The sequence below is a fragment of the Anomaloglossus baeobatrachus genome, chromosome 8 (genome assembly GCF_048569485.1).
Source record: "Anomaloglossus baeobatrachus isolate aAnoBae1 chromosome 8, aAnoBae1.hap1, whole genome shotgun sequence".
NCBI lineage: Eukaryota > Metazoa > Chordata > Amphibia > Anura > Aromobatidae > Anomaloglossus > Anomaloglossus baeobatrachus.
The window spans coordinates 105,452,718-105,478,993 of NC_134360.1; the positions used below are offsets into that span (position 1 = coordinate 105,452,718).

Here is a 26,276-nt window from a genome sequence, read left to right on the forward strand (position 1 = left end):
CTTCTATCTATCTATCCTTCTATCTATCTATCCTTCTATCTATCTATCCTTCTATTTATCTATCCTTCTATTTATCTATCCTTCTATCTATCTATCCTTCTATCTATCTATCCTTCTATCTATCTATCCTTCTATCTATCTATCCTTCTATCTATCTATCTATCCTTCTATCCTTCTATCTATCCTTCTATCTATCCTTCTATCTATCTATCCTATCTATCCTTCTATCTATCTATCTATCCTTTCTATCTATCCTTCTATCTATCGCTCTATCCTTCTAGCTATCTATCCTATCTATCTATCCTTCTATCTGTCCTTCTATCTACCTATCCATCTATCTATCCTATCTATTTATCTATCCTTCTATCTATCTATCCTACCTATCTATCTATCTATCTATCTATCTATCCTACCTATCTATCCTTCTATCCTATCTATCCTTCTATCCTATCTATCCTTCTATCCTATCTATCCTATCTATCTATCCTTCTATCTATCTATCCTTCTATCTATCCTTCTATCTATCTATCCTTCTATCTATCTATCTATCCTATTTATCTATCCTATCTATCTATCCTTCCTTCTATCTATCTATCCTTCCTTCTATCTATCTATCTATCCTTCTATCTATCTATCCTATCTATCTATCCATCTATCTATCCTTCTATCCATCTATCTATCCTTCTATCTATCCTTCTATCTATCCATCTATCCTTCTATCTATCCTATCTATCTATCCTTATATCTATCTATCCTTCTATCTATCTATCCTTCTAGCTATCTATCCTTCTAGCTATCTATCCTTCTAGCTATCTATCCTTCTAGCTATCTATCCTTCTAGCTATCTATCCTTCTAGCTATCTATCCTTCTATCTATCTATCCTTCCTTCTATCCTTCTATCTCTCTATCTATCCTTCTATCTATCTATCTATTCTTCTATCTATCTTTCCATTTATCTATCCTTCTATCTATCCTTCTATCTATCCTTCTATCTATCCTTCTATCTATCCTTCTATCTATCCTTCTATCTATCCTTCTATCCTATCTATCCTATCCATCTATCTATCCATCTATCTATCCTTCTATCTATCCATCTATCTATCCATCTATCTATCCATCTATCTATCCATCTATCCTTCTATCTATCCTTCTATCTATCTATCCATCTATCCTTCTATCTATCTATCCTTCTATCTATCTATCCTTCTATCTATCCTATTTATCTATCCTATCTATCTATCTATCCTTCCTTCTATCTATCTATCCTTCCTTCTATCTATCTATCTATCCTTCTATCTATCCTTCTATCTATCTATCTATCCTTCTATCTATCTATCTATCTATCTATCCTTCTATCTATCTATCCTTCTATCTATCTATCTATCTATCTATCTATCCTTCTATTTATCTATCCTTCTATTTATCTATCCTATCTATCTATCTATCCATCTATCTATCTATCCTTCTATCTATCTATCCTATCTATCTATCCTTCTATCCATCTATCTATCCTTCTATCTATCCTTCTATCTATCCATCTATCCTTCTATCTATCCTATCTATCTATCCTTATATCTATCTATCCTTCTATCTATCTATCCTTCTAGCTATCTATCCTTATATCTATCTATCCATCTATCTATCCTTCTATCTATCCTTCTATCTATCTATCCTTCTATCTATCTATCCTTATATCTATCTATCCTTCTATCTATCTATCCTTCTATCTATCTATCTATCCATCTATCTATCCTTCTATCTATCTATCTATCCTTCTATCTATCTATCTATCCATCTATCTATCCTTCTATCTATCTATCTATCCTTCTATCTATCTATCCTTCTATCTATCTATCCTTCTATCTATCTATCCTTCTATCTATCCTATTTATCTATCCTATCTATCTATCTATCCTTCCTTCTATCTATCCTTCCTTCTATCTATCTATCTATCCTTCCTTCTATCTATCTATCTATCCTTCTATCTATCCTTCTATCTATCTATCTATCCTTCTATCTATCTATCTATCCTTCTATCTATCTATCCTTCTATCTATCCTTATATCTATCTATCCTTCTATCTATCCATCTATCTATCCTTCTTTCTATCTATCCTTCTATCTATCCTTCTATCTATCTATCCTTCTGTCTATCTATCCTTCTATCTTTCCATTTATCTATCCTTCTATCTATCCTTCTATCTATCCTTCTATCTATCCTTCTTTCTATCTATCCTTCTATCTATCTATCCTTCTATCTATCTATCCTTCTATCTATCTATCCTTCTATCTATCTATCCTTCTATCTATCTATCCTTCTATCTATCCTTCTATCTATCCTTCTATCTATCCTTCTATCTATCTATCCATCTATCCTTCTATCTATCCTTCTATCTATCCTTCTTTCTATCTATCCTTCTATCTATCTATCCTTCTATCTATCTATCCTTCTATCTATCTATCCTTCTATCTATCTATCCTTCTATCTATCTATCCTTCTATCTATCTATCCTTCTATCTATCCTTCTATCTATCTATCCATCTTTCTATCCATCTATCTATCCTTCTTTCTATCTTTCCATCTATCTATCCTTCTATCCTATCTATCCTATCTATCCTTCTATCTATCTTTCTCTCTATCCTTCTATCTATCTTTCTATCTATCCTTCTATCTATCCTTCTATCTATCCTTCTATCTATCCTTCTATCTATCTATCCTTCTATCTATCTATCCTTCTAGCTATCTATCCTTTTAGCTATCCATCTATCTAGCCATCTATCTATCCTTCTATCTATCTATCCTTCTATCTATCTATCCTTCTATCTATCTATCCTTTTAGCTATCTATCCTTTTAGCTATCTATCCTTTTAGCTATCTATCCTTTTAGCTATCTATCCTTTTAGCTATCTATCCTTCTAGCTATCTATCCTTTTAGCTATCTATCCTTTTAGCTATCTATCCTTTTAGCTATCTATCCTTTTAGCTATCTATCCTTTTAGCTATCTATCCTTTTAGCTATCTATCCTTTTAGCTATCTATCCTTTTAGCTATCTATCCTTTTAGCTATCTATCCTTTTAGCTATCTATCCTTTTAGCTATCTATCCTTTTAGCTATCTATCCTTTTAGTTATCTATCCTTCTAGCTATCCATCTATCTAGCCATCTATCTATCCTTCTATCCATCTATCTATCCTTTTAGCTATCTATCCTTTTAGCTATCTATCCTTTTAGCTATCTATCCTTTTAGCTATCTATCCTTTTAGCTATCTATCCTTCTATCTATCCTTCTTTCTATCTATCCTTCTATCTATCTATCCTTCTATCTATCCATCTATCTATCTATCTATCTATCCTTCTATCTATCCTTCTATCTATCTATCCTTTTAGCTATCTATCCTTTTAGCTATCTATCCTTCTAGCTATCCATCTATCTAGCCTTCTATCTATCTAGCCTTCTATCTATCTAGCCTTCTATCTATCTAGCCTTCTATCTATCTAGCCTTCTATCTATCTAGCCTTCTATCTATCTATCCTATCTATCTATCCTTCTATCTATCTATCCATCTTTCTATCCATCTATCTATCCTTCTTTCTATCTTTCCATCTATCTATCCTTCTGTCTATCTATCCTTCTGTCTATCTTTCCATTTATCTATCCTTCGATCTATCCTTCTTTCTATCTATCCTTCTTCTATCTATCCTTCTATCCTATCTATCCTTCTATCTATCTTTCTATCTATCCTTCTATCTATCTTTCTATCTATCCTTCTATCTATCCTTCTATCTATCCTTCTATCTATCCTTCTATCTATCTATCCTTCCTTCTATCTATCTATCCATCTATCTATCCATCTATCTATCCTTCTATCTATCCTTCTATCTATCTATCCTTCTATCTATCTATCCTTCTATCTATCTATCCTTCTAGCTATCTATCCTTCTATCTATCTATCCTTCTAGCTATCTATCCTTCTATCTATCTATCCTTCTATCTATCTATCCTTCTAGCTATCTTTCCTTCTATCTATCTATCCTTCTAGCTATCTATCCTTCTATCTATCTATCCTTCTATCTATCCATCTATCTATCTATCCTTCTATCTATCCTTCTATCTATCCTTCTTTCTATCTATCCTTATATCTATCTATCCTTCTATCTATCCTTCTATCTATCCTTCTATCTATCTATCCTTCTATCTATCTATCTATCCTTCTGTCTATCTATCTATCCTTCTGTCTATCTATCCTTCTATCTATCTTTCCATTTATCTATCCTTCTATCTATCCTTCTATCTATCTATCCTTCTATCTATCCTTCTATCTATCCTTCTTTCTATCTATCCTTCTATCTATCCTTCTATCTATCCTTCTATCTATCCTTATATCTATCTATCCTTCTATCTATCCTTCTATCTATCCTTCTATCTATCTATCCTTCTATCTATCTATCTATCCTTCTATCTATCTATCCTTCTGTCTATCTATCCTTCTATCTATCCTTCTATCTATCTATCCTTCTATCTATCCTTCTATCTATCCTTCTATCTATCCTTCTATCTATCCTTCTATCTATCCTTCTTTCTATCTATCCTTCTATCTATCCTTCTATCTATCCTTCTATCTATCCTTCTATCTTTCTATCCTATCTATCCTTCTATCCATCTATCCATCTATCTATCTATCCTTCTATCTATCCATCTATCCATCTATCTATCTATCCTTCTTTCTATCTATCCTTCTTTCTATCTATCCTTCTATCTATCTATCCTTCTATCTATCTATCCTTCTTTCTATCTATCCTTCTATCTTTCTATCCATCTATCTATCCTTCTATCCATCTATCCTTCTATCTATCCATCTATCTATCCTTCTATCCTTCTATCCATCTATCTATCCTTCTTTCTATCTTTCCATCTATCTATCCTTCTGTCTATCTATCCTTCTGTCTATCTTTCCATTTATCTATCCTTCGATCTATCCTTCTTTCTATCTATCCTTCTTCTATCTATCCTTCTATCCTATCTATCCTATCTATCCTTCTATCTATCTTTCTATCTATCCTTCTATCTATCCTTCTATCTATCCTTCTATCTATCCTTCTATCTTTCTATCTTTCCATTTATCTATCCTTCTATCTATCCTTCTATCTATCCTTCTTTCTATCTATCTATCCTTCCATCTATCTATCCTTCTATCTATCTATCTATCCTTCTATCTATCTATCCTTCTAGCTATCTATCCTTCTATCTATCCTTCTTTCTATCTATCCTTCTATCTATCTATCCTTCTATCTATCCATCTATCTATCTATCTATCCTTCTATCTATCCTTCTATCTATCTATCCTTCTATCTATCTATCCTTCTAGCTATCTTTCCTTCTATCTATCTATCCTTCTAGCTATCTATCCTTCTATCTATCCTTCTTTCTATCTATCCTTCTATCTATCTATCCTTCTATCTATCCATCTATCTATCTATCTATCTATCCTTCTATCTATCCTTCTATCTATCTATCCTTTTAGCTATCTATCCTTTTAGCTATCTATCCTTTTAGCTATCTATCCTTTTAGCTATCTATCCTTTTAGCTATCTATCCTTTTAGCTATCTATCCTTTTAGCTATCTATCCTTTTAGCTATCTATCCTTCTAGCTATCTATCCTTCTAGCTATCCATCTATCTAGCCATCTATCTATCCTTCTATCTATCTATCCTTCTATCTATCCTTTTAGCTATCTATCCTTTTAGCTATCTATCCTTTTAGCTATCTATCCTTTTAGCTATCTATCCTTTTAGCTATCTATCCTTTTAGCTATCTATCCTTTTAGCTATCTATCCTTTTAGCTATCTATCCTTTTAGCTATCCATCTATCTAGCCATCTATCTATCCTTCTATCTATCTATCCTTCTATCTATCTATCCTTCTATCTATCTATCCTTTTAGCTATCTATCCTTTTAGCTATCTATCCTTTTAGCTATCTATCCTTTTAGCTATCTATCCTTTTAGCTATCTATCCTTTTAGCTATCTATCCTTTTAGCTATCTATCCTTTTAGCTATCTATCCTTTTAGCTATCTATCCTTCTAGCTATCCATCTATCTAGCCATCTATCTATCCTTCTATCTATCTATCCTATCTATCTATCCTATCTATCTATCTATCTATCCTTCTATCTATCTATCCTTCTTTCTATCTATCCTTCTATCTATCTATCCTTCTTTCTATCTATCCTTCTATCTATCTATCCTTCTATCTATCTATCCTTCTATCTATCTATCCTTCTATCCTATCTATCCTATCTATCCTTCTATCTATCTATCTATCCTATCTATCTATCTATCTATCTATCCTTCTATCTATCTATCCTTCTTTCTATCTATCCTTCTATCTATCTATCCTTCTATCTATCTATCCTTCTATCTATCTATCCTTCTATCTATCCTTCTATCTATCCTTCTAGCTATCCATCTATCTAGCCTTCTATCTATCTAGCCTTCTATCTATCTAGCCTTCTATCTATCTAGCCTTCTATCTATCCTTCTATCTATCTATCCTTCTATCTATCCTATCCTTCTTTCTATCTATCCTTCCATCTATCCTATCCTTCTATCTATCTATCCTTCTATCTATCTATCCTATCTATCTATCCTTCTATCTATCTATCCTTCTATCTATCTATCCTTCTATCTATCTATCCTTCTATCTATCTATCCTTCTATCTATCCTTCTATCTATCCTTCTAGCTATCCATCTATCTAGCCTTCTATCTATCTAGCCTTCTATCTATCTAGCCTTCTATCTATCTAGCCTTCTATCTATCCTTCTATCTATCTATCCTTCTATCTATCCTATCCTTCTTTCTATCTATCCTTCCATCTATCCTATCCTTCTATCTATCTATCCTTCTATCTATCTATCCTATCTATCTATCCTTCTATCTATCTATCCTTCTATCTATCTATCCTTCTATCTATCCTATCTATCCTTCTTTCTATCTATCCTTCTATCTATCCTTCTATCTATCCTTCTATCTTTCTATCCTATCTATCCTTCTATCCATCTATCCATCTATCTATCTATCCTTCTATCTATCTATCCTTCTTTCTATCTATCCTTCTATCTATCTATCCTTCTATCTATCTATCCTTCTTTCTATCTATCCTTCTATCTTTCTATCCATCTATCTATCCTTCTATCCATCTATCCTTCTATCTATCCATCTATCTATCCTTCTATCCTTCTATCCATCTATCTATCCTTCTTTCTATCTTTCCATCTATCTATCCTTCTGTCTATCTTTCCATTTATCTATCCTTCGATCTATCCATCTATCCTTCTATCCATCTATCTATCCTTCTTTCTATCTTTCCATCTATCTATCCTTCTATCTATCTATCCTTCTATCTATCCTTCTATCTATCCTTCTATCCATCTATCTATCCTTCTATCTATCTATCCTTCTAGCTATCTATCCTTCTAGCTATCCTTCTAGCTATCCATCTATCTAGCCATCTATCTATCCTTCTATCTATCTATCCTTCTATCTATCCTTCTATCTATCTATCCTTCTATCTATCTATCTATCCTTCTATCTATCTATCCTTCTATCTATCTATCCTTCTATCTATCTATCCTTCTATCTATCTATCCTTCTATCTATCTATCCTTCTAGCTATCTATCCTTCTATCTATCCTTCTTTCTATCTATCCTTCTATCTATCTATCCTTCTATCTATCCATCTATCTATCTATCTATCTATCCTTCTATCTATCCTTCTATCTATCTATCCTTCTATCTATCTATCCTTCTATCTATCTATCCTTTTAGCTATCTATCCTTTTAGCTATCTATCCTTTTAGCTATCTATCCTTTTAGCTATCTATCCTTTTAGCTATCTATCCTTTTAGCTATCTATCCTTCTAGCTATCCATCTATCTAGCCATCTATCTATCCTTCTATCTATCTATCCTTCTATCTATCCTTTTAGCTATCTATCCTTTTAGCTATCTATCCTTTTAGCTATCTATCCTTTTAGCTATCTATCCTTTTAGCTATCTATCCTTTTAGCTATCTATCCTTTTAGCTATCTATCCTTTTAGCTATCTATCCTTTTAGCTATCTATCCTTTTAGCTATCTATCCTTTTAGCTATCTATCCTTTTAGCTATCTATCCTTTTAGCTATCTATCCTTTTAGCTATCTATCCTTTTAGCTATCTATCCTTCTATCTATCTATCTATCTATCCTATCTATCTATCCTATCTATCTATCTATCCTTCTATCTATCTATCCTTCTTTCTATCTATCCTTCTATCTATCCTTCTTTCTATCTATCCTTCTTTCTATCTATCCTTTTATCTATCTATCCTTCTATCTATCCTTCTAGCTATCCATCTATCTAGCCTTCTATCTATCTAGCCTTCTATCTATCTAGCCTTCTATCTATCTAGCCTTCTATCTATCTATCCTTCTATCTATCCTTCTATCTATCTATCCTTCTTTCTATCTATCCTTCTATCTATCTATCCTTCTATCTATCTATCCTTCTATCTATCTATCCTTCTATCTATCTATCCTTTCTATCTATCCTTCTATCTATCTATCCTTCTATCTATCTATCCTTCTATCCTATCTATCCTATCTATCCTTCTATCTATCCTTTTATCTATCTATCCTTCTATCTATCCTTCTATCTATCCTTCTAGCTATCCATCTATCTAGCCTTCTATCTATCTAGCCTTCTATCTATCTAGCCTTCTATCTATCTAGCCTTCTATCTATCTAGCCTTCTATCTATCCTTCTATCTATCTATCCTTCTATCTATCTATCCTATCTATCCTATCATCTATCTATCCTTCTATCTATCCTTCTATCTAGCCTTCTATCTAGCCTTCTATCTATCTAGCCTTCTATCTATCTAGCCTTCTATCTATCTAGCCTTCTATCTATCTAGCCTTCTATCTATCTAGCCTTCTATCTATCTAGCCTTCTATCTATCTAGCCTTCTATCTATCCTTCTATCTATCTATCCTTCTATCTATCTATCCTTCTATCTATCTATCCTTCTATCTATCCTTCTATCTATCCTATCCTTCTTTCTATCTATCCTTCTATCTATCCTATCCTTCTTTCTATCTATCCTTCTATCTATCCTATCCTTCTTTCTATCTATCCTTCTATCTATCTATCCTATCTATCTATCTATCCTTCTATCTATCTATCCTTCTATCTATCTATCTATCCTTCTATCTATCCTTCTATCTATCTATCTATCCTTCTATCTATCTATCCTTCTATCTATCCTTCTATCTATCTATCCTTCTATCTATCCTTCTATCTATCTATCCTTCTTTCTATCTATCCTTCTATCTATCTATCCTATCTATCTATCTATCCTTCTATCTATCTATCCTATCTATCTATCTATCCTTCTATCTATCTATCCTATCTATCCTTCTATCTATCTATCCTTCTATCTATCTATCCTTCTATCTTTCCTTCTATCTATCCTTCTATCTATCCTTCTATCTATCCTTCTATCTATCCTTCTATCTATCCTTCTATCTATCCTTCTATCTATCCTTCTATCTAAATCAGAAGGTAATAACTTTTTTTTTTCTCTTTTTCAACATGCTTTATTTATAAAAAAAAAACAACAAAAAAACGCAGGGACCTACCAGCGGAAAAAACGCACCAAAACCGCATCAGTCTTTCCCGCGGTTTTGGTGCGTTTTTTTTTACCGCAGATGCGGTATTCTTCAACTCCCAGAAGTTTCTCAAGAAATTTTCTTGAGAAAAATCACTTTTCTAGTGCGCACATAGCCTTAAATGTGTTTTCCCAATTAAATTTATTTTATGACTTTTCAACTATTACAATCTAAACAACATAACGTTTTTGTTTTTTAGGAGCTTTTCTGTGTATGCGGAGCCTTGAAGCGTGCCCGCTTGCTGAGTTCTGGAATCGCAGAAGTTGTGTTTGTAAGAAAGGAAGATGCAGTTGGTGCTTACAAAAAATATAACAACAGATATCTAGATGGTAGGTTGGGTGCATGCCGCTGCCCTAGACCGTTATTCCTTTAATTTTTTTTATTTTTTTTTTTAATGTTGAGTTACATTTGAGTATGAGCGATCAACATCTTTTCTAAACAGGTGACCATGAAAAGATTTTCTAGAGGAAACCGCATCAGAAAATGCTAACATTTCTTCCCTTAAAGGAGGTGTCCTCTACTTGGGCAACCAGTACTCATTCCCCTTGTTATCCCCATAAACCTATACTCTCCTCTGGTGCGACTGCTGTTGCAGCGATGTCTGAAGTATAGTTTCCGGTGCCCACATGACATTGACATGGGAGCCCCGCGACTAATCAGCGCGGACTTCCTGCTCAAATGTCCGAAGGTGGGGAGAAGAAAGCCGGGCCTGATTGGTCGCGTGGCTCGCCTGTCATAATAATGTCACATTTTTTTCAAGAACGCGGCTTCAGACATCGCTGGATCACCGGCCGCATCGGAGGTGAGTAAAGGCTTATTTATTTTTACGGGGGCAAATAAGGGGAATGAGAAGGGGTTGGACAAACGCACCCTGTGAAATAAGCAGGCTCTCCTCTTTACAGTAGTACATGTGGATGATAACTGTAGTTTTGGCATATTGTGGGGCTCAAAAGGAAGGGGGGGGCATTTGAATTCGGGAACACAGATTTTGATGGATTTCTTTTGTGAGAGGGGCATAACGCTTTTCCAGAGCCTTTGTGCTACCAGTAATGTTGAAGCCCCCAATATTTCCGTTAACAGATAGCGCACCCAAGTGCCGACTTGTGTTTTTGTGGGTTGAGTTGAATGCTATTGGTGGCATTTTGATGTACAAAACATTTTGGATCAGTTCACATTTATCTTGTGCTCTATGCTGAGCACTTACATTGGGTTTTCCAACTAGAAATACATAATTCAAGTGAAACCCCTAACTGGTTCATGCACTAATGAGGCCACAATTAATCTAGACTCCGTTCGGCCTGTGTACAGCAGTGTCCTTTCAAAGGTGAATAAAACTGTTGATTACCGCACTTTTCTGCAAGCCTAAAAAGACGCGTAAAAAGATGAACGCTGCCAGACCATCGATCAGATGGCAGTTCAATGTGACTCCCTCTGCCTCAAAACAGTGAATTTTTTTATGGTAATTTTGTTTGAATTATGCTTTTCTATGATTTACACGTAATCCCCAGTGTAAGCGTTCAGTATATAGAGTCAGTATATAGCGCAGATTAAATGGGAGCTGAACCTGACTGTGATCTTTGGCAGGCAGAATTAACAAAGGAACAGTAGTTGAAGAATTGGCTTTAATTTTTATTTCTTTGTCGCTCTATTGGGAGACCCAGACAATTGGGTGTATAGGCTATGCCTCCGGAGGCCGCACAAAGTATTACACTCAAAAGTGTTAAGCCCCTCCCCTTCTGCCTATACACCCCCCGTGCTCCCACGGGCTCCTCAGTTTTTTGCTTTGTGCGAAGGAGGTCAGACGCGCACGCACAGCTCCACAGATTGGTCAGCAGCAGCTGCTGACCATGTCGGATGGAAGAAAAGTGGGCCCATATAGGGCCCCCAGCATGCTCCCTTCTCACCCCACTCTTGTCGGCGGTGTAGTTAAGGTTGAGGTATCCATTGCGGGTACGGAGGCTGGAGCCCACATGCTGTTTTCCTTCCCCATCCCCCTCAGGGCTCTGGTGGAAGTGGGATTTATCGGTCTCCAGGCACTGAGACCGTGCTTCATCCACAACTCCTGTGGAGCCTGCTGGATAGGAGCCGGGTATCGTTCAGGGACATGGCCCTGCTACTTGGAGGTACTCTGTGTCCCCGTGGGGACCGCGCACAGCAACACTCCAGCTTTGCTGGGTGTGCTAGTGCACCGGGGACCGCGGCGCTGACCGGGTTAATAGGTGCCATTACACACTCAGCGTTGCTGAGTGTGTTTATGTATAGGGACTGCTGCACTGACCGCCGCTGCCATGGAAACTGCGGCGCGGCTGGGACTTGTAGTGCGCCGATGACTTCCACGCCGGCCGCGCTTTTACGGCGGCCGCGTTTATTACTAGACTCCCCGGCTTTCTGCGGCCTAGTTTCCTTTCCTCCCGCCCACAGCCCTGACAGGCAGGGGAAGGGCGGGACGCTGCACAGAACGAGCAGCACTGAGGGCTGGAGCATGCTTTGCATACTCCACTCCCCTCACTATGCACAGTGCAGGCACCAGTTCCCGCTCTTTCTGGGTCACGCCCACGGCTCCCTCCTCTCCTCAGGACGCATTCCTGTCAGCTCCTCGGACGCTGCAGAGGGGGACAAAATCTGGGAGACCCAGGCAGGGACTCTGGTGGCCTCACAACCGCTTTAAGCGGGTGGTAAGCAGCACCTGTGGTGCTAGCCCCATTGTGCAGTAGTGTAACATTATATGTTTATTTTACACTGTATAGTGCACAGTTGATTTCTGGCTATATACCCTATTGTGTTGCTCAGGGAAGATAATAGCATGGCGCCCACGAAAGGCAGGGGTGCCAAAACACAGGCTTATTATGTTGCCTGCGCCGCATGTACGACCCCGCTACCGGCAGGTTCCACTGACCCTCATTGTGTGCACTGTTCGGCCCCTGTCGCACTTGCTCAGCCAGAGCCTCTGCTAGGGGGGGCCCAGGGGGAGCCACCTGCTAACACTGTTCAGGTGACGGGGACAGAGTTTGCAAAACTCTCTGAGACTATGGCTAAGATACTAGAAGCCTTGCAGTCCAGGCCGGTATCTCAGCACAGGGACTCTGTTGAATCTTTGTTCCCTGGCCCACCTCAGCTGGACCAACAATGTCCTCCCGGGGTATCTCATGGATCCCAAGCTGAGGGTTCTGACACAGACCCCAGCCCCAGACCGACTAAGCGAGCTCGCTTAGATTTTCCCTCGACATCATCATATTGTTCAGGGTCTCAGCGAGGGGAATCTCTGGTTGATGACGCGGAAGTAGCTGATCAGGATTCTGATCCTGAGGCCGCTCTCAATCTTGATACTCCGGACGGGGACGCCATAGTGAACGACCTTATTGCGTCCATCAATCGTATGTTGGATATTTCTCCCTCAGCTCCTCCGGCGGAGGAGTCGGCTTCCCAGCAGGAGAAATTCCGTTTCAGGTTTCCCAAGCGTACACAGAGTATGTTTCTGGACCACTCTGATTTCAGAGAGGCAGTCCAGAATCACCATGCTTGTCCAGATAAGCGTTTTTCTAAGCGCCTTAAGGATACACGTTATCCTTTTCCCCCTGACGTGGTCAAGGGTTGGACTCAGTGTCCCAAAGTGGATCCTCCAATCTCCAGACTGACAGCTAGATCCATACTTGCAGTGGAAGATGGGGCTTCACTCAAAGATGCCACTGACAGGCAGATGGAGCTCTGGTTGAAATCCATCTATGAAGCTATCGGCGCTTCTTTTGCCCCAGCATTCGCAGCCGTATGGGCGCTACAAGCTATCTCAGCAGGTCAAGCGCAAATTGACGCAGCCACACGCACGTCCGCGCCACAGGTGGCGTCCATAACCACTCAGACGTCGGCATTTGCGTCTTACGCTATTAATGCTGTCCTGGACTCTGCGAGCCGTACGGCGGTTGCAGCCGCCAATTCTGTGGTACTCCGCAGGGCCTTGTGGCTACGGGAATGGAAGGCAGATTCTGTTTCCAAAAAGCGCTTAACCAGTTTGCCAATTTCTGGCGACCGATTGTTTTGGCGAGCGTTTGGATGAAATCATCAAACAATCCAAGGGAAAGGATACATCCTTACCCCAGCCCAAACCGAACATACCCCAACAGAGGAAGAGCAGTCGAGGTTTCGGTCCTTTCGGGGCGCGGGCAGGTCCCAATTCTCCTCGTCCAAAAGGCCTCAGAAAGATCAAAGGAACTCTGATGCATGGCGGTCTAAGTCACGTCCTAAACAGACCACCGGAGGTGCCGCTACCAAAGCGGCTTCCTCATGACTTTCGGCATCCTCACTCCGCATCCTCGGTCGGTGGCAGGCTCTCCCGCTTTTGCGACACCTGGCTGCCACGGGTAAAAGACCGTTGGGTGAGAGACATTCTGTCTCACGGTTACAAGATAGAGTTCACCTCTCGTCCCCCGACTCGATTCTTCAGGTCATCCCCGCCTCCCGAGCGAGCCGAGGCTCTTCTGCAGGCGCTGGGCATTCTGAAGGCAGAAGGAGTGGTGGTCCCTGTTCCTCTTCAGCAACAGGGCCACGGTTTTTACTCCAACCTGTTTGTGGTCCCAAAGAAGGACGGGTCTTTCCGACCTGTCCTGGACCTGAAACTTCTCAACAAACACGTAAAGACCAGGCGGTTCCGGATGGAATCCCTCCGCTCCGTCATCGCCTCAATGTCCCAGGGAGATTTCCTTGCATCGATCGATATCAAAGATGCTTATCTCCACGTACCGATTGCTCCAGAGCACCAGCGCTTCTTGCGCTTCGCCATAGGAAACGAACACCTGCAGTTCGTGGCACTGCCGTTCGGCCTGGCAACAGCCCCACGGGTTTTCACCAAGGTTATGGCTACTGTAGTAGCGGTCCTCCACTCTCAGGGTCACTCGGTGATCCCGTACTTGGACGATCTGTTGATCAAGGCACCCTCTCTAGAGGCATGCCAACACAGCCTCGACGCTACCCTGGAGACTCTCCAGAGTTTCGGGTGGATCATCAATTTTCCAAAGTCAAATCTGACACCGGCCCAATCGCTGACATACCTTGGCATGGAGTTTCATACCCTCTCAGCGATAGTGAAGCTTCCGCTGATCAAGCAGCGGTCACTACAGACAGGGGTACAATCTCTCCTTCAAGGTCGGTCACACACCTTGAGGCGCCTCATGCACTTCCTGGGGAAGATGGTGGCAGCAATGGAGGCAGTTCCTTTCGCGCAGTTTCACCTGCGTCCTCTTCAATGGGACATCCTACGCAAATGGGACAGGAAGCCGACGTCCCTCGACAGGAACGTCTCCCTCTCTCAGGCGACCAAAGCTTCCCTTCGGTGGTGGCTTCTTCCCACTTCATTATCGAAGGGGAAATCCTTCCTACCCCCATCCTGGGAGGTGGTCATGACGGACGCGAGTCTGTCAGGGTGGGGAGCGGTTTTTCTCCACCACAGGGCTCAGGGTACGTGGACCCAGCAAGAGTCCTCGCTTCAGATCAATGTTCTGGAAATACGGGCAGTGTATCTTGCCCTGAAAGCGTTCCAGCAGTGGCTGGAAGGCAAGCAGATCCGAATTCAGTCGGACAATGCCACAGCGGTGGCATACATCAACCACCAAGGCGGCACACGCAGTCGGCAAGCCTTCCAGGAAGTCCGGCGGATTCTGATGTGGGTGGAAGCCACGGCCTCCACCATCTCTGCAGTTCACATTCCAGGCGTGGAAAACTGGGAAGCAGATTATCTCAGTCGCCAGGGCATGGACGCAGGGGAATGGTCCCTTCACCCGGACGTGTTTCAGGAGATCTGTTGCCGCTGGGGGGTGCCGGACGTCGACCTCATGGCGTCCCGGCACAACAACAAGGTACCGGCGTTCATGGCACGGTCTCAAGATCCCAGAGCTCTGGCGGCAGACGCCTTAGTTCAGGATTGGTCGCAGTTTCAGCTCCCTTATGTGTTTCCTCCGCTGGCACTGTTGCCCAGAGTGTTACGCAAGATCAGGGCCGACTGCCGCCGCGTCATCCTCGTCGCTCCAGACTGGCTGAGGCGGTCGTGGTACCCGGATCTGTGGCATCTCACGGTCGGCCAACCGTGGGCACTACCAGACCGACCAGACTTGCTATCTCAAGGGCCGTTTTTCCATCTGAATTCTGCGGCTCTCAACCTGACTGTGTGGCCATTGAGTCCTGGATCCTAGCGTCTTCAGGGTTATCTCAAGACGTCATTGCCACTATGAGACAAGCTAGGAAACCAACGTCCGCCAAGATCTACCACAGGACGTGGAAAATTTTCCTGTCGTGGTGCTCTGCTCAGGGTATTTCTCCCTGGCCTTTTGCCTTGCCCACTTTTCTGTCCTTCCTTCAATCTGGACTGGAAAAGGGTTTGTCGCTCGGCTCCCTTAAGGGACAAGTCTCAGCGCTCTCTGTGTTTTTCCAGAAGCGCCTAGCCAGACTCCCACAGGTACGCACGTTCCTGCAGGGAGTTTGTCACATCGTCCCTCCTTACAAGCGGCCGTTAGAACCCTGGGATCTGAACAGGGTGCTGATGGTTCTTCAGAAACCACCATTCGAGCCAATGAGGGATATTTCTCTCTCACGCCTTTCGCAGAAAGTGGTTTTTCTAGTAGCAGTCACTTCACTTCGGAGAGTGTCTGAGCTAGCAGCGCTGTCATGCAAAACCCCTTTCCTGGTGTTTCACCAGGACAAGGTGGTTCTGCGTCCGGTTCCGGAATTTCTCCCTAAGGTGGTATCCCCCTTTCATCTCAATCAGGATATCTCCTTACCTTCTTTTTGTCCTCATCCAGTTCACCAATGTGAAAAGGATTTGCACTTGTTAGATCTGGTGAGAGCACTCAGACTCTACATTTCTCGTACGGCGCCCCTGCGCCGCTCGGATGCACTCTTTGTCCTTGTCGCTGGCCAGCGTAAAGGGTCACAGGCTTCCAAATCAACCCTGGCTCGGTGGATCAAGGAGCCAATTATCGAAGCTTACCGTTCGGCTGGGCTTCCGGTTCCCGCAGGGCTGAAGGCCCATTCTACCAGAGCCGTGGGCGCGTCCTGGGCTTTGAGGCACCAGGCTACGGCTCAGCAGGTGTGTCAGGCGGCTACCTGGTCGAGCCTGCACACTTTCACGAAACACTATCAGGTGCATACCTATGCTTCGGCGGATGCCAGCCTAGGTAGACGAGTCCTTCAGGCGGCGGTTGCCCACCTGTAGGAAGAGGCCGTTTTACGGCTCTCTTACGAGGTATTATTTTACCCACCCAGGGACTGCTTTTGGACGTCCCAATTGTCTGGGTCTCCCAATAGAGCGACAAAGAAGAAGGGAATTTTGTTTACTTACCGTAAATTCCTTTTCTTCTAGCTCTGTCTAGAGGACAGTTTGCAACTACAGTTTGCAACTACAGATGGACTTGAGTAAATTGGAGAATTGGGCTGAAAAATGGCAAATGAGGTTTAACACAGATAAGTGTAAGGTTATGCACATGGGAAGGAGAAACAGATGCTACGATTACTTACTAAATGGGAAACTGCTGGGGAAATCAGACATGGAAAAAGACTTAGGCATCTTAGTGAATAAGAATCTAAATTGGAGTGCCCAGTGTCAGGCAGCAGCCACCAAAGCAAATAGGGTGATGGGATGCATTAGAAGAGGTCTGGGGGCACGAGATGAAAACATCATTCTCCCTCTGTACAAATCACTAGTCAGACCACACTTGGAGTATTGTGTGCAATTTTGGGCGCCGGTGCTGAAGAAAGACATTACTGAACTTGAAAGGGTTCAGAGGCGGGCTACTAAAATAATAAATGGAATGGGTGCATTACAATACACGGAAAGGTTATCAAAATTAGGTCTATTTACTCTAGAAAAGAGAAGACTTAGGGGAGACCTAATAAATATGTACAAATATATCAGAGGGCCATATAGAGATCTCTCCCATGATCTGTTTGTACCAAGGACTATGACAAGAACAAGGGGGCATTCTTTTCGATTGGAGGAAAGAAAATTCCTACATCAGCATAGAAGAGGGTTCTTCACGGTAAGAGCAGTGAGGCTCTGGAACTCTCTTCCTGAGGAAGTGGTGATGGCCAACTCACTGAATGAATTTAAGAGAGGAATGGATGCATTTCTTGTTAGCAAAAGTATAGAAGGTTATAAATAGCATAATCTTACAGGTAGATAGAAGAGCGACCAAGATTATTAGAGGAATGGGTGGGCTGCAATACCAAGACAGGTTATTAAACTTGGGGTTAGTTAGTTAGGAAAAACAAAGGCTTAGGGGGATCTAATCACAATGTATAAATATATGAGGGGACAGTACAGAGACCTTTCCAAAGATCTCTTTACACCTAGGCCTGCGACTGGAACACGGGGGCATCCGCTACGTCTTGAGGAAAGAATGTTTAATCATAATCACAGATGAGGATTCTTTACTGTACGAGCAGTGAGACTATGGAGCTCTCTGCCGTATGATGTTGTATTGAGGGATTCACAAGTAAAATTTAAGCAGAGCCTGATCGCATTAATTGAAAAATATAATATTACCAGTTATGTATATTGGATTTTATGACAGGGTGTTGATCCAGGGAACTAGTCTGATTGCCGTATGTGGAGTCAGGAAGGAATTTTTTTCCCCATTGGAGCTTATTTGACACATTGGGGTTTTTTTGCCTTCCTCTGGATCAACATGTTAGGCTACGGGTTGAACTAGATGGACTTAGAGTCTCCCTTCAACCTTAAAAACTATGAAACTATGAAACTATAATTGGGAGACCCAGCACCCGCCCCTGTTTTTTTGTGTACACATGTTGTTCATGTTGAATGGTTTCAGTTCTCCGTTATTCCTTCGGATTGAAGTTACTTTAAACCAGTTTATAATTCTTTTTCCTCCTTCTTGCTTTTGCACCAAAACTGAGGAGCCCGTGGGAGCACGGGGGGTGTATAGGCAGAAGGGGAGGGGCTTAACACTTTTGAGTGTAATACTTTGTGCGGCCTCCGGAGGCATAGCCTATACACCCAATTGTCTGGGTCTCCCAATTAGAGCTAGAAGAAAAGGAATTTACGGTAAGTAAACAAAATTCCCTTCTTTCAGTATAAGTGATTAGGCGGCTTTATTCCTCAGGTCAGTACGATTACAGTGATTCCAGATTTATATAGGTTTTTAGGTTTGGCGACTATCACACTTAAAATGCTTATTTACAAAATGAAGATTATTTATTTTTTTTGCATTGCCATAGTTTGAGAGCTATAGTTTTTTGTTGTTTTTTTTGTGTTCATCTACATCTTGTAATTTTAGGACAACCGATGAAATGCAATCTTCATATGAATGGCAGTGTGATAACATCAGACCAGCCCATCCTTCTGTGAGTGTTTATTTTCATATTGATTCCCTGGGGAAGACCTTGAATGAATTGTTTGAACAGAAAAGATGTAACCTTTTTCCTGACAATTATGTAAATTGTCATCTGTATGTATGTATGTATGTATGTATGAACAATGTCTTTTGTAAATAAGTGGCCCATCCCAAACCCTTAACGATAGTCCCATAATAAGATCCATCCTTCATCACATGTTACTGAAGGCAAAATGGAATTCTGGTACGTGGCACATTTTAGATGTGGGTTACTGTCAAACAACTAGTTAGAGAAAGGCAATTCATCTATCTCAAAAAGGCAATAGAAAATCCACAGAGGCAAATTCACACTAAATTGTGTGGCTTTTGTTTGGATTTTTTTTATTTTTGCAGAAAATTGCTGATCTAGAAATCATTTTTATTGATTTTATTCTCTAGTAGCAGGTACCTCCGTGCCCATACACGTGGAGGTTTTTAAACCCAGAGAGAGGCTTCAGTTCAGAGTCAGTACCCAGTATGTGACATTGCCTTGACGTGGCTACTGGGCAGACATAGAAATGGCCATTTTTTGTATGGTAAATTTCTCTATTTTTTTCTTGGTTTCATTAAGCAGTAATGCATGTTTATATTCTTGCATTCATGGTTTGCATGCTTTAGCATTACAGAGTGCAACTGTCTTTTTTTTTTTTTTTTGTCATGTTCAGTTATGCACCAGTTCACACTGCAAGTTTGGGAGTGCCGTAAGTCTTTTTGTCTAGAAATAAATTGCAAAAATTAATCGCCTCAACAATTTCTTAACATTCCCAAAACAGCAGAACCCAGTTTCCCTGCCAGTCTTTGTTCACTTAACTTCAGCAATGACATATGGATGTGAGTGCTGCAGTTTCATTGCTGGAGGCTACAATACACAGGTGGCAGCTTGAGGAAAGCGTCACTATGGTACTGCCAACCAGGTGTTCGGTAGGGCAATGATAGTTGTGTGGCCTTTTTTTTTTTTTTTTTCCCGCAGTTGCTAGTTTTGCTGTATTTGGCAGAAATAGAATTGTGTTGCTCCTTTGTCTTCCCAATTAAATTCAATGGGAACAAATCCTGCCCTTTTTTTGCATCTGGAATTGACATGCCGCAGATTTAAAATTCTGCACTGCGGGTTAAAGTGGTTAGCCCCTACTAAAACAACCCCTTCTGATTCCAAATGTTTCCCCCAGGTAAAATAACAAAGCGTATACTCTCCTCCAGTGCCGACACCTTTCAGCGGTGTGTGGATTTGCTTTCCCCGAACCCACGTGACGTCACAACGAGCCCTGCATCCAATCACTGTTGGCTTCTCTCTCCACACCATTGGACGCAGGAGTAATCGACGGGAAGTGATCACTTTTTATTTTACCTGGGGAAAAAAAGACACAACTTGTTCCGTACAGCATGTCGTACTAACTTTCTATGCACAAATTCTCATTGAAAATCTTCTGTATTTCCTTCTCCTGGGGTCGTACCTCAAAAGATTGACTTGTCTGAATTAGTCTAAAAGCTGCAGCTTCTGTAAGGACGCTGACCCAGTTGGAGTTGTGGAGATGAGGATCAGCCTTAGCTATTTACTGGTCAATCATATGACCTTGCACACAAAGTCCCATCTTTCTAAGGAGAAATGTTTTTGAACCCCATGATTTCTCAGAGTAAGAAATTAATACTTCAATCAATAAATTATATCTCAGCTCTTGATAGTTTGTATGTAGCTATTTGCTAATCCAAAATTCTAATTTTAAGATTGAAACATGGTTCAGCTGCTCTGATGCACAGTGTTGTACAGAAACGTCCAAGGATAGATGATAGTAGTGGTAGTGTCAGATTGAAGTAAAGGGAATATATATGAACACTATATTATTCAATATTATTAAAATATAAAGTCTACAAGCCAGCCCTCTTTCTTAGACTGTTTCCATGATTTGGTTTTGATGACTTGGAGGGAGTATTTCCTCACCATATTAATAGCAATGGAATTGTCAAATACTTGACTGCGTCAGGCCACAATCTAACATTTGCAATTTTTCTTTTTAGAAGATTAAGTGACACACCATCAAAGAAGGAAGGTGAATCTAGAAGAAACACAACCTCCTCTTCCAGTGCTGCTCCTCATCCTCCAGCTGAAGTTGATCCTGATACTATCTTAAAAGCACTCTTTAAATCCTCAGGGTCATCAGCAGTCATCCAGCCAACTGCATTCAAGATTAAGCTCTGATAAGACCAAGACAAACTGGAGACTAATATGAAAGATTCCCAATTCACACATGGGCCCAGAGACTCCATAAAAAAACCTTCATTTTGCTTCCTGAGGTTTTGTTTAGCGCTGATCACCAGCAGTTAGTTGATATTGAAAGGGTTCTGGTGTTGGACATTGGACAATCAATCCTCTACCCTGCATTGTAGTACAGTTCACCTTCTTTGTGGGGCAGTTGCATTATTGCATCAAGAATTTCAGTTTTCCCCTTGTTCTAGTATTGATACAGCACGATTATGTCTCTACTGTTCTGTCAAGGGAGACTGTGTACATTGAGTTCAATCACTTGTTAAAATTTCTTCACTGTTTCTACTAAAAGGATAATCTGTTTGTTGTTTTGTACTTTTGTAAAATATCTGGATCCCTAAGTGTTTACCACTGTGTTTTAGTTAAATAATGTTTTTATGCTTGATTTGTTTTTCACGCTGTGAAAATGTCATCCAAGACACTACGATCATAGGCAATACTTAGTGCCCTGGGGCTGCAGCATGTTGAGAGAGTGATATTTCCCTTCAGCATTTCTCTGTATTCAGATCACAGATAGTAGTGATCTGAATGCTGGGAGGAGACAGATTATGCTTTACTAGCAAACTCCTCTGCAATCAAACTTCTATTTAAGGGAATCTGTTAGCAAGTAACAGCTTTGCCATGTAATCTGAGGGGTAATCTGAGGGGTTAAAAACAAAAATCAACCATACCTGTCTATCAGGCTGTATGTTGTTGTTTTCTTAGACTAAAGGCTTTATCGCCTAGTATTATTACTGGACTACAGTGTACACAGTCTGGCATGCCCCCTCCTCTGACACCTTATAGTCAGTACAATCTATTGAGCGTCTCTCATCTCTGCTATTTTGCTAAATCTAAAAGCTTTGTGTCAGAATGACTGCAGCCAATAATCTAAGTGATATGTCTATGGATTCAGAGGCTTTGCCTACATCATGGTTAAACCTGCTGAACGATTCTCTTTAATGCTAGTTTTTTTTCTAAATTCCAATCTGTAGTGTATATTGGGCCTAGTGCTGTTCCACATAAGACACTATGCTTTTCCAGTACTGACCTGTACTTTATTTTTTAGATTGAGGTTTATTGAACTTCTCATTCTGGGCCACAAGCCGGAAAGCATGGGTGAAGTCTACTGCCATGTAAAGGCTACAGCTATTTTTTTTTTTTTTAAATTTAATTTTTTTTAAATAAATGCTCCTGTAGGCTATATGTGGCTTAGCGTAGGTGTCATGTAGGTGGTCAACATAGGTCTGACATCCTGCTCAGTTTTTCCAGTAGATTACTGGTTTGTTTTTTTTTTTTCTTTTCCTCCTTTAAGTTTGGGTAAAAGAGTGGGATGGGAAACTTTCACCCCCACAAGAGACAACAACCTGTAGTGGTCAGTGTGTATCTCCTCTTGTGAGGATGGCAGGACCATAGCACTTTGACACAGACAGCAATCTGGTACCTAGCTGGATGTTTTTTTTTTTTAAATATATAAAAAAAACCTTCTTTAAAGGGAACTAATCACCAGGATTTTCGTATATAAGCTAAAACCAGTGTTATACTGGCACTATCAGGCTGATTGATTCTATACATACCTGTAGTGGTCAGCTCCGATGTGTAGGTTTTGAAATCTAAGAAAGTGAAGTTTATAAAATGCGCAGCTGCTTGAGTGACATGAGCTGAGGAGGAGATCATATATTTATAGTTTTCCCTGCCCTTTTAAAATTAACATAAGCCTTTTTACAAACGACTGACTTTGTCTTGCAGGACCTGCTGTGAGTTAATACCCATGTGACCAGAAGGGGCGGGGCCACAGCCACCAAAACTGGATATCAGGTTACATGGGTATGACCTCACACAGGTCCTGCAAGACAAAGTCAGTCGTTTGTAAAAGGCTTATGCTAATTCTAAGAGGGAGGGGATAACTGAATATATGATCTGTTCCTCAGCTCATGTCGCTCAAGCAGCTGCTCATTTTATAAACTTCACTTTCTTGGATTTCAAAACCTACACATCTGAGCTGACCAATAATGGTATGTATAGACTCAACTTGATAGTGCCAGTATCGCACTGGCTTTAGTTTATATATGAAAATCGTGGTGACTGGTTCTCTTTAACTCCTGCCTTCCCGCCCCCAAGAGGATAGCTCATTGATTGGAGCAGAAGATGGATCTAGGACTCCTGGCAGACCATACTACCTCTACTTTTTTCAATTGGGTTTCTGCTGGCTTTCCTCATTCCCTTCAAATGGGATCCACCCCTTTTTGTTTCCTCAGGGCTTTGCCATCTTTTCTTTGAATGCCACCATCAGGCCACAGCGCATGCTGCCATCCAGCCTCACCACATGCTATTGCACAGAGCCCTCAAGACCAAGTAAGCTGTTAATCTGCTTGGGGACCGACATTACAGATTCCTCAGCAGCTTTTTTTCTCCTGGCACTGGTTATCTCATTTATCCTCTTTCAGTTTGCCTTTTCTGTCTCCCATCATGATTCAATAAAGAGAACATCGTGCACAACAGCCTGCATTTCCTATTACTCCTGCACCATATGTAGCGATGATGTCAGGTCAGTCTGTGGTGATCTGTGCTGCTAGAATCTGCGTCTTCCACTGCTTGTTCAGAAGCCCACCCCCACAGCCAGTTTCAAGAGTGTAACCCCAACCTAAATGTGCGTAGCGTTCTTTTGGTCCAGGCCTTGGTTACTGTCATAGAATCTCTAACAATTTTCTCTGCCTCCCCTGGTACTCTGACCATTTCCCCGTGTGAGTCAGAACCCCTAGCAGAGACCTCCTAGTCAGGTGAAGGCAGCAACTGATCCTGTACGGCAAATAGCACTCTGATAACCTCCCAGAGTGTCAGTTTCACCAGAGGAGGCCTCACAGCGAATCATATTCCACAGGTCACCCTGCAACCTGGATTCTATTTTGACCACCTTCCACAGTAGGCAAGTGGCTAATCGCAGAAGCGATCCACCAGGACTTTTGAACTCTGTGGGTAGGACTCACCCAGGGAAGAGAGCAATCTAAAGGGCACAACACAAGCGATCTAGATGCACTTTGACCACTTCGATAAATGAACAGGGACCCATAAAGTCCAAGGTGCACCTTTTTTAAAGGGTCTCTTATCAGCATAGAATGACTTTTCAAGCCAAGTACAGGCACTCGTGCATCATGGCAGGACCAATCATTTAAATATACCTTCCCACCTGCTTGTTTTCCCCTCTATCTCCACCCTCCTCCTTCTTTGATGGCTGTGGCTTCATAGAACCAGAGAAAGGCGAAGATAGATGGAAAACAAGCAGGTGAAAAGGTGCACTTAAATGTTTGGCCACGCCATTTTTATTTATTATAGCGCCATTTATTCCACGGCGCTTTACATGTCAAAAGGAGTATATATGATCGGGACAAGTACAATAATCCTAAACAAGGCCACGAGAGGTACAGGAGGAGAGAGGAGCCTGCCCACGATGACTCAGTCTACAAGGGACAGGTGAGGATACAGTAGGTGAGGGTGGACATGGTCGTGTGACGCTATGGAGGACTGAGGGTTATTGCAGGTTGTAGGCTTCATTTACAATTAACCTCAACCCCTATTAAAAATATACTTTTTATTAATAATTGGGTAAAATTCCAAGGAGACACAAACACAAAAATACCAGAAACAGGTAACCCCTATATGGGAGTCGGCAATGTATATTCGAATAGAATGGAGTCGACTAGAATGGAGTCGACTAGAATGGAGTCGACTAGAATGGAGTCGACTAGAATGGAGTCGACTAGAATGGAGTCGACTAGAATGGAGTCGACTAGAATGGAGTCGACTAGAATGGAGTCGACTAGAATGGAGTCGACTAGAATGGAGTCGACTAGAATGGAGTCGACTAGAATGGAGTCGACTAGAATGGAGTCGACTAGAATGGAGTCGACTAGAATGGAATAGATTCGACTAGAATGGAATAGATTCGACTAGAATGGAATAGATTCGACCCGACCCGACCCGACCCGAACGGAATAGATTCGACCCGACCCGACCCGAACGGAATAGATTCGACCCGACCCGACCCGAACGGAATAGATTCGACCCGACCCGACCCGAACGGAATAGATTCGACCCGACCCGACCCGAACGGAATAGATTCGACCCGACCCGACCCGAACGGAATAGATTCATATTCTCTCGTGGAAGGGGGGGGGGAAACAAACCCTAGTAACCCTCAAGGGACTGGATGTGCCTACCTGTCAACGGAGAGTATGACTTTTTAAGTTTCCGGGCGCCCCCCGTTCCACGACGGCTTTCCCTCTTTCTCCTTTCCCTAAAACCAGGGACAGTGCTCAAATACAGGTAAATAAGGGGAAGTAAGATTGCCGCTCCCAAAATTTAAGTGGGGTTTGGTACACCAATATGTATTCAAGGCCTGATTACTGGCAATATGATATACAGCCATAGGAGGTGATATTTAAGAAGACAAAATACCTGCAAATGTCGCGGGCAGGGAGGGGACGCTGCGCTCACCTCGCTCGGGTCCAGCGCTGCTGCTACTGCTGCTCGGTGGCTCGAGCGGTGGGCCGGATCCGGGGACTCGAGCGGTGCTCCTTGCCCGTGAGTGAAAGGGGAATAGTTTTTGGGGTTTGGGAAGTTGGTCCGTGACGCCACCCACGGTTTGTGGTGAGGTTGGGGACACCACCGCTGCTCTGGACGGGGATCCTGGGAGCGATGACAGGAAGCAGCCGAGATGTTTCTCTCCCCTCCGTGGATAGGGGGTTTTGGTGGTCCTGGGGCCCGGTGATGGTGACTGAAAGGTGGATGGCGGGGTTTGGTGAGGTGCAGGGTCGCGGGGGGCAGCGCGGTGCCAGACGGCACGGTGGTACTCACTCAGCCAATAACGTAGGCGGAGTCTTTGGTAAAACAAACGGCTGGATGGACGGGTCCCGCAGCCGGCTGCGGTGGTCACTCCCGGTAGGTTGGAGATGACT

The 26,276-nt window shown here is 41.7% G+C and overlaps 1 protein-coding gene across 1 annotated transcript in view; it reads left to right on the forward strand.

Annotated features, from left to right (window-relative positions):
• Positions 1–21,727, forward strand: part of POLDIP3 (DNA polymerase delta interacting protein 3) — a 90,633-nt gene extending 68,906 nt beyond the window's left edge. The window contains exons 5-7 of the mRNA XM_075321942.1: positions 9,908–10,037; positions 18,987–19,053; positions 21,096–21,727. Coding sequence (XP_075178057.1) covers positions 9,908–10,037; positions 18,987–19,053; positions 21,096–21,276 — 378 coding nt within the window. The 3' untranslated portion in view covers positions 21,277–21,727. The remainder of the gene's footprint in view (positions 1–9,907; positions 10,038–18,986; positions 19,054–21,095) is intronic.
• Positions 21,728–26,276: the final 4,549 nt, after the last annotated feature.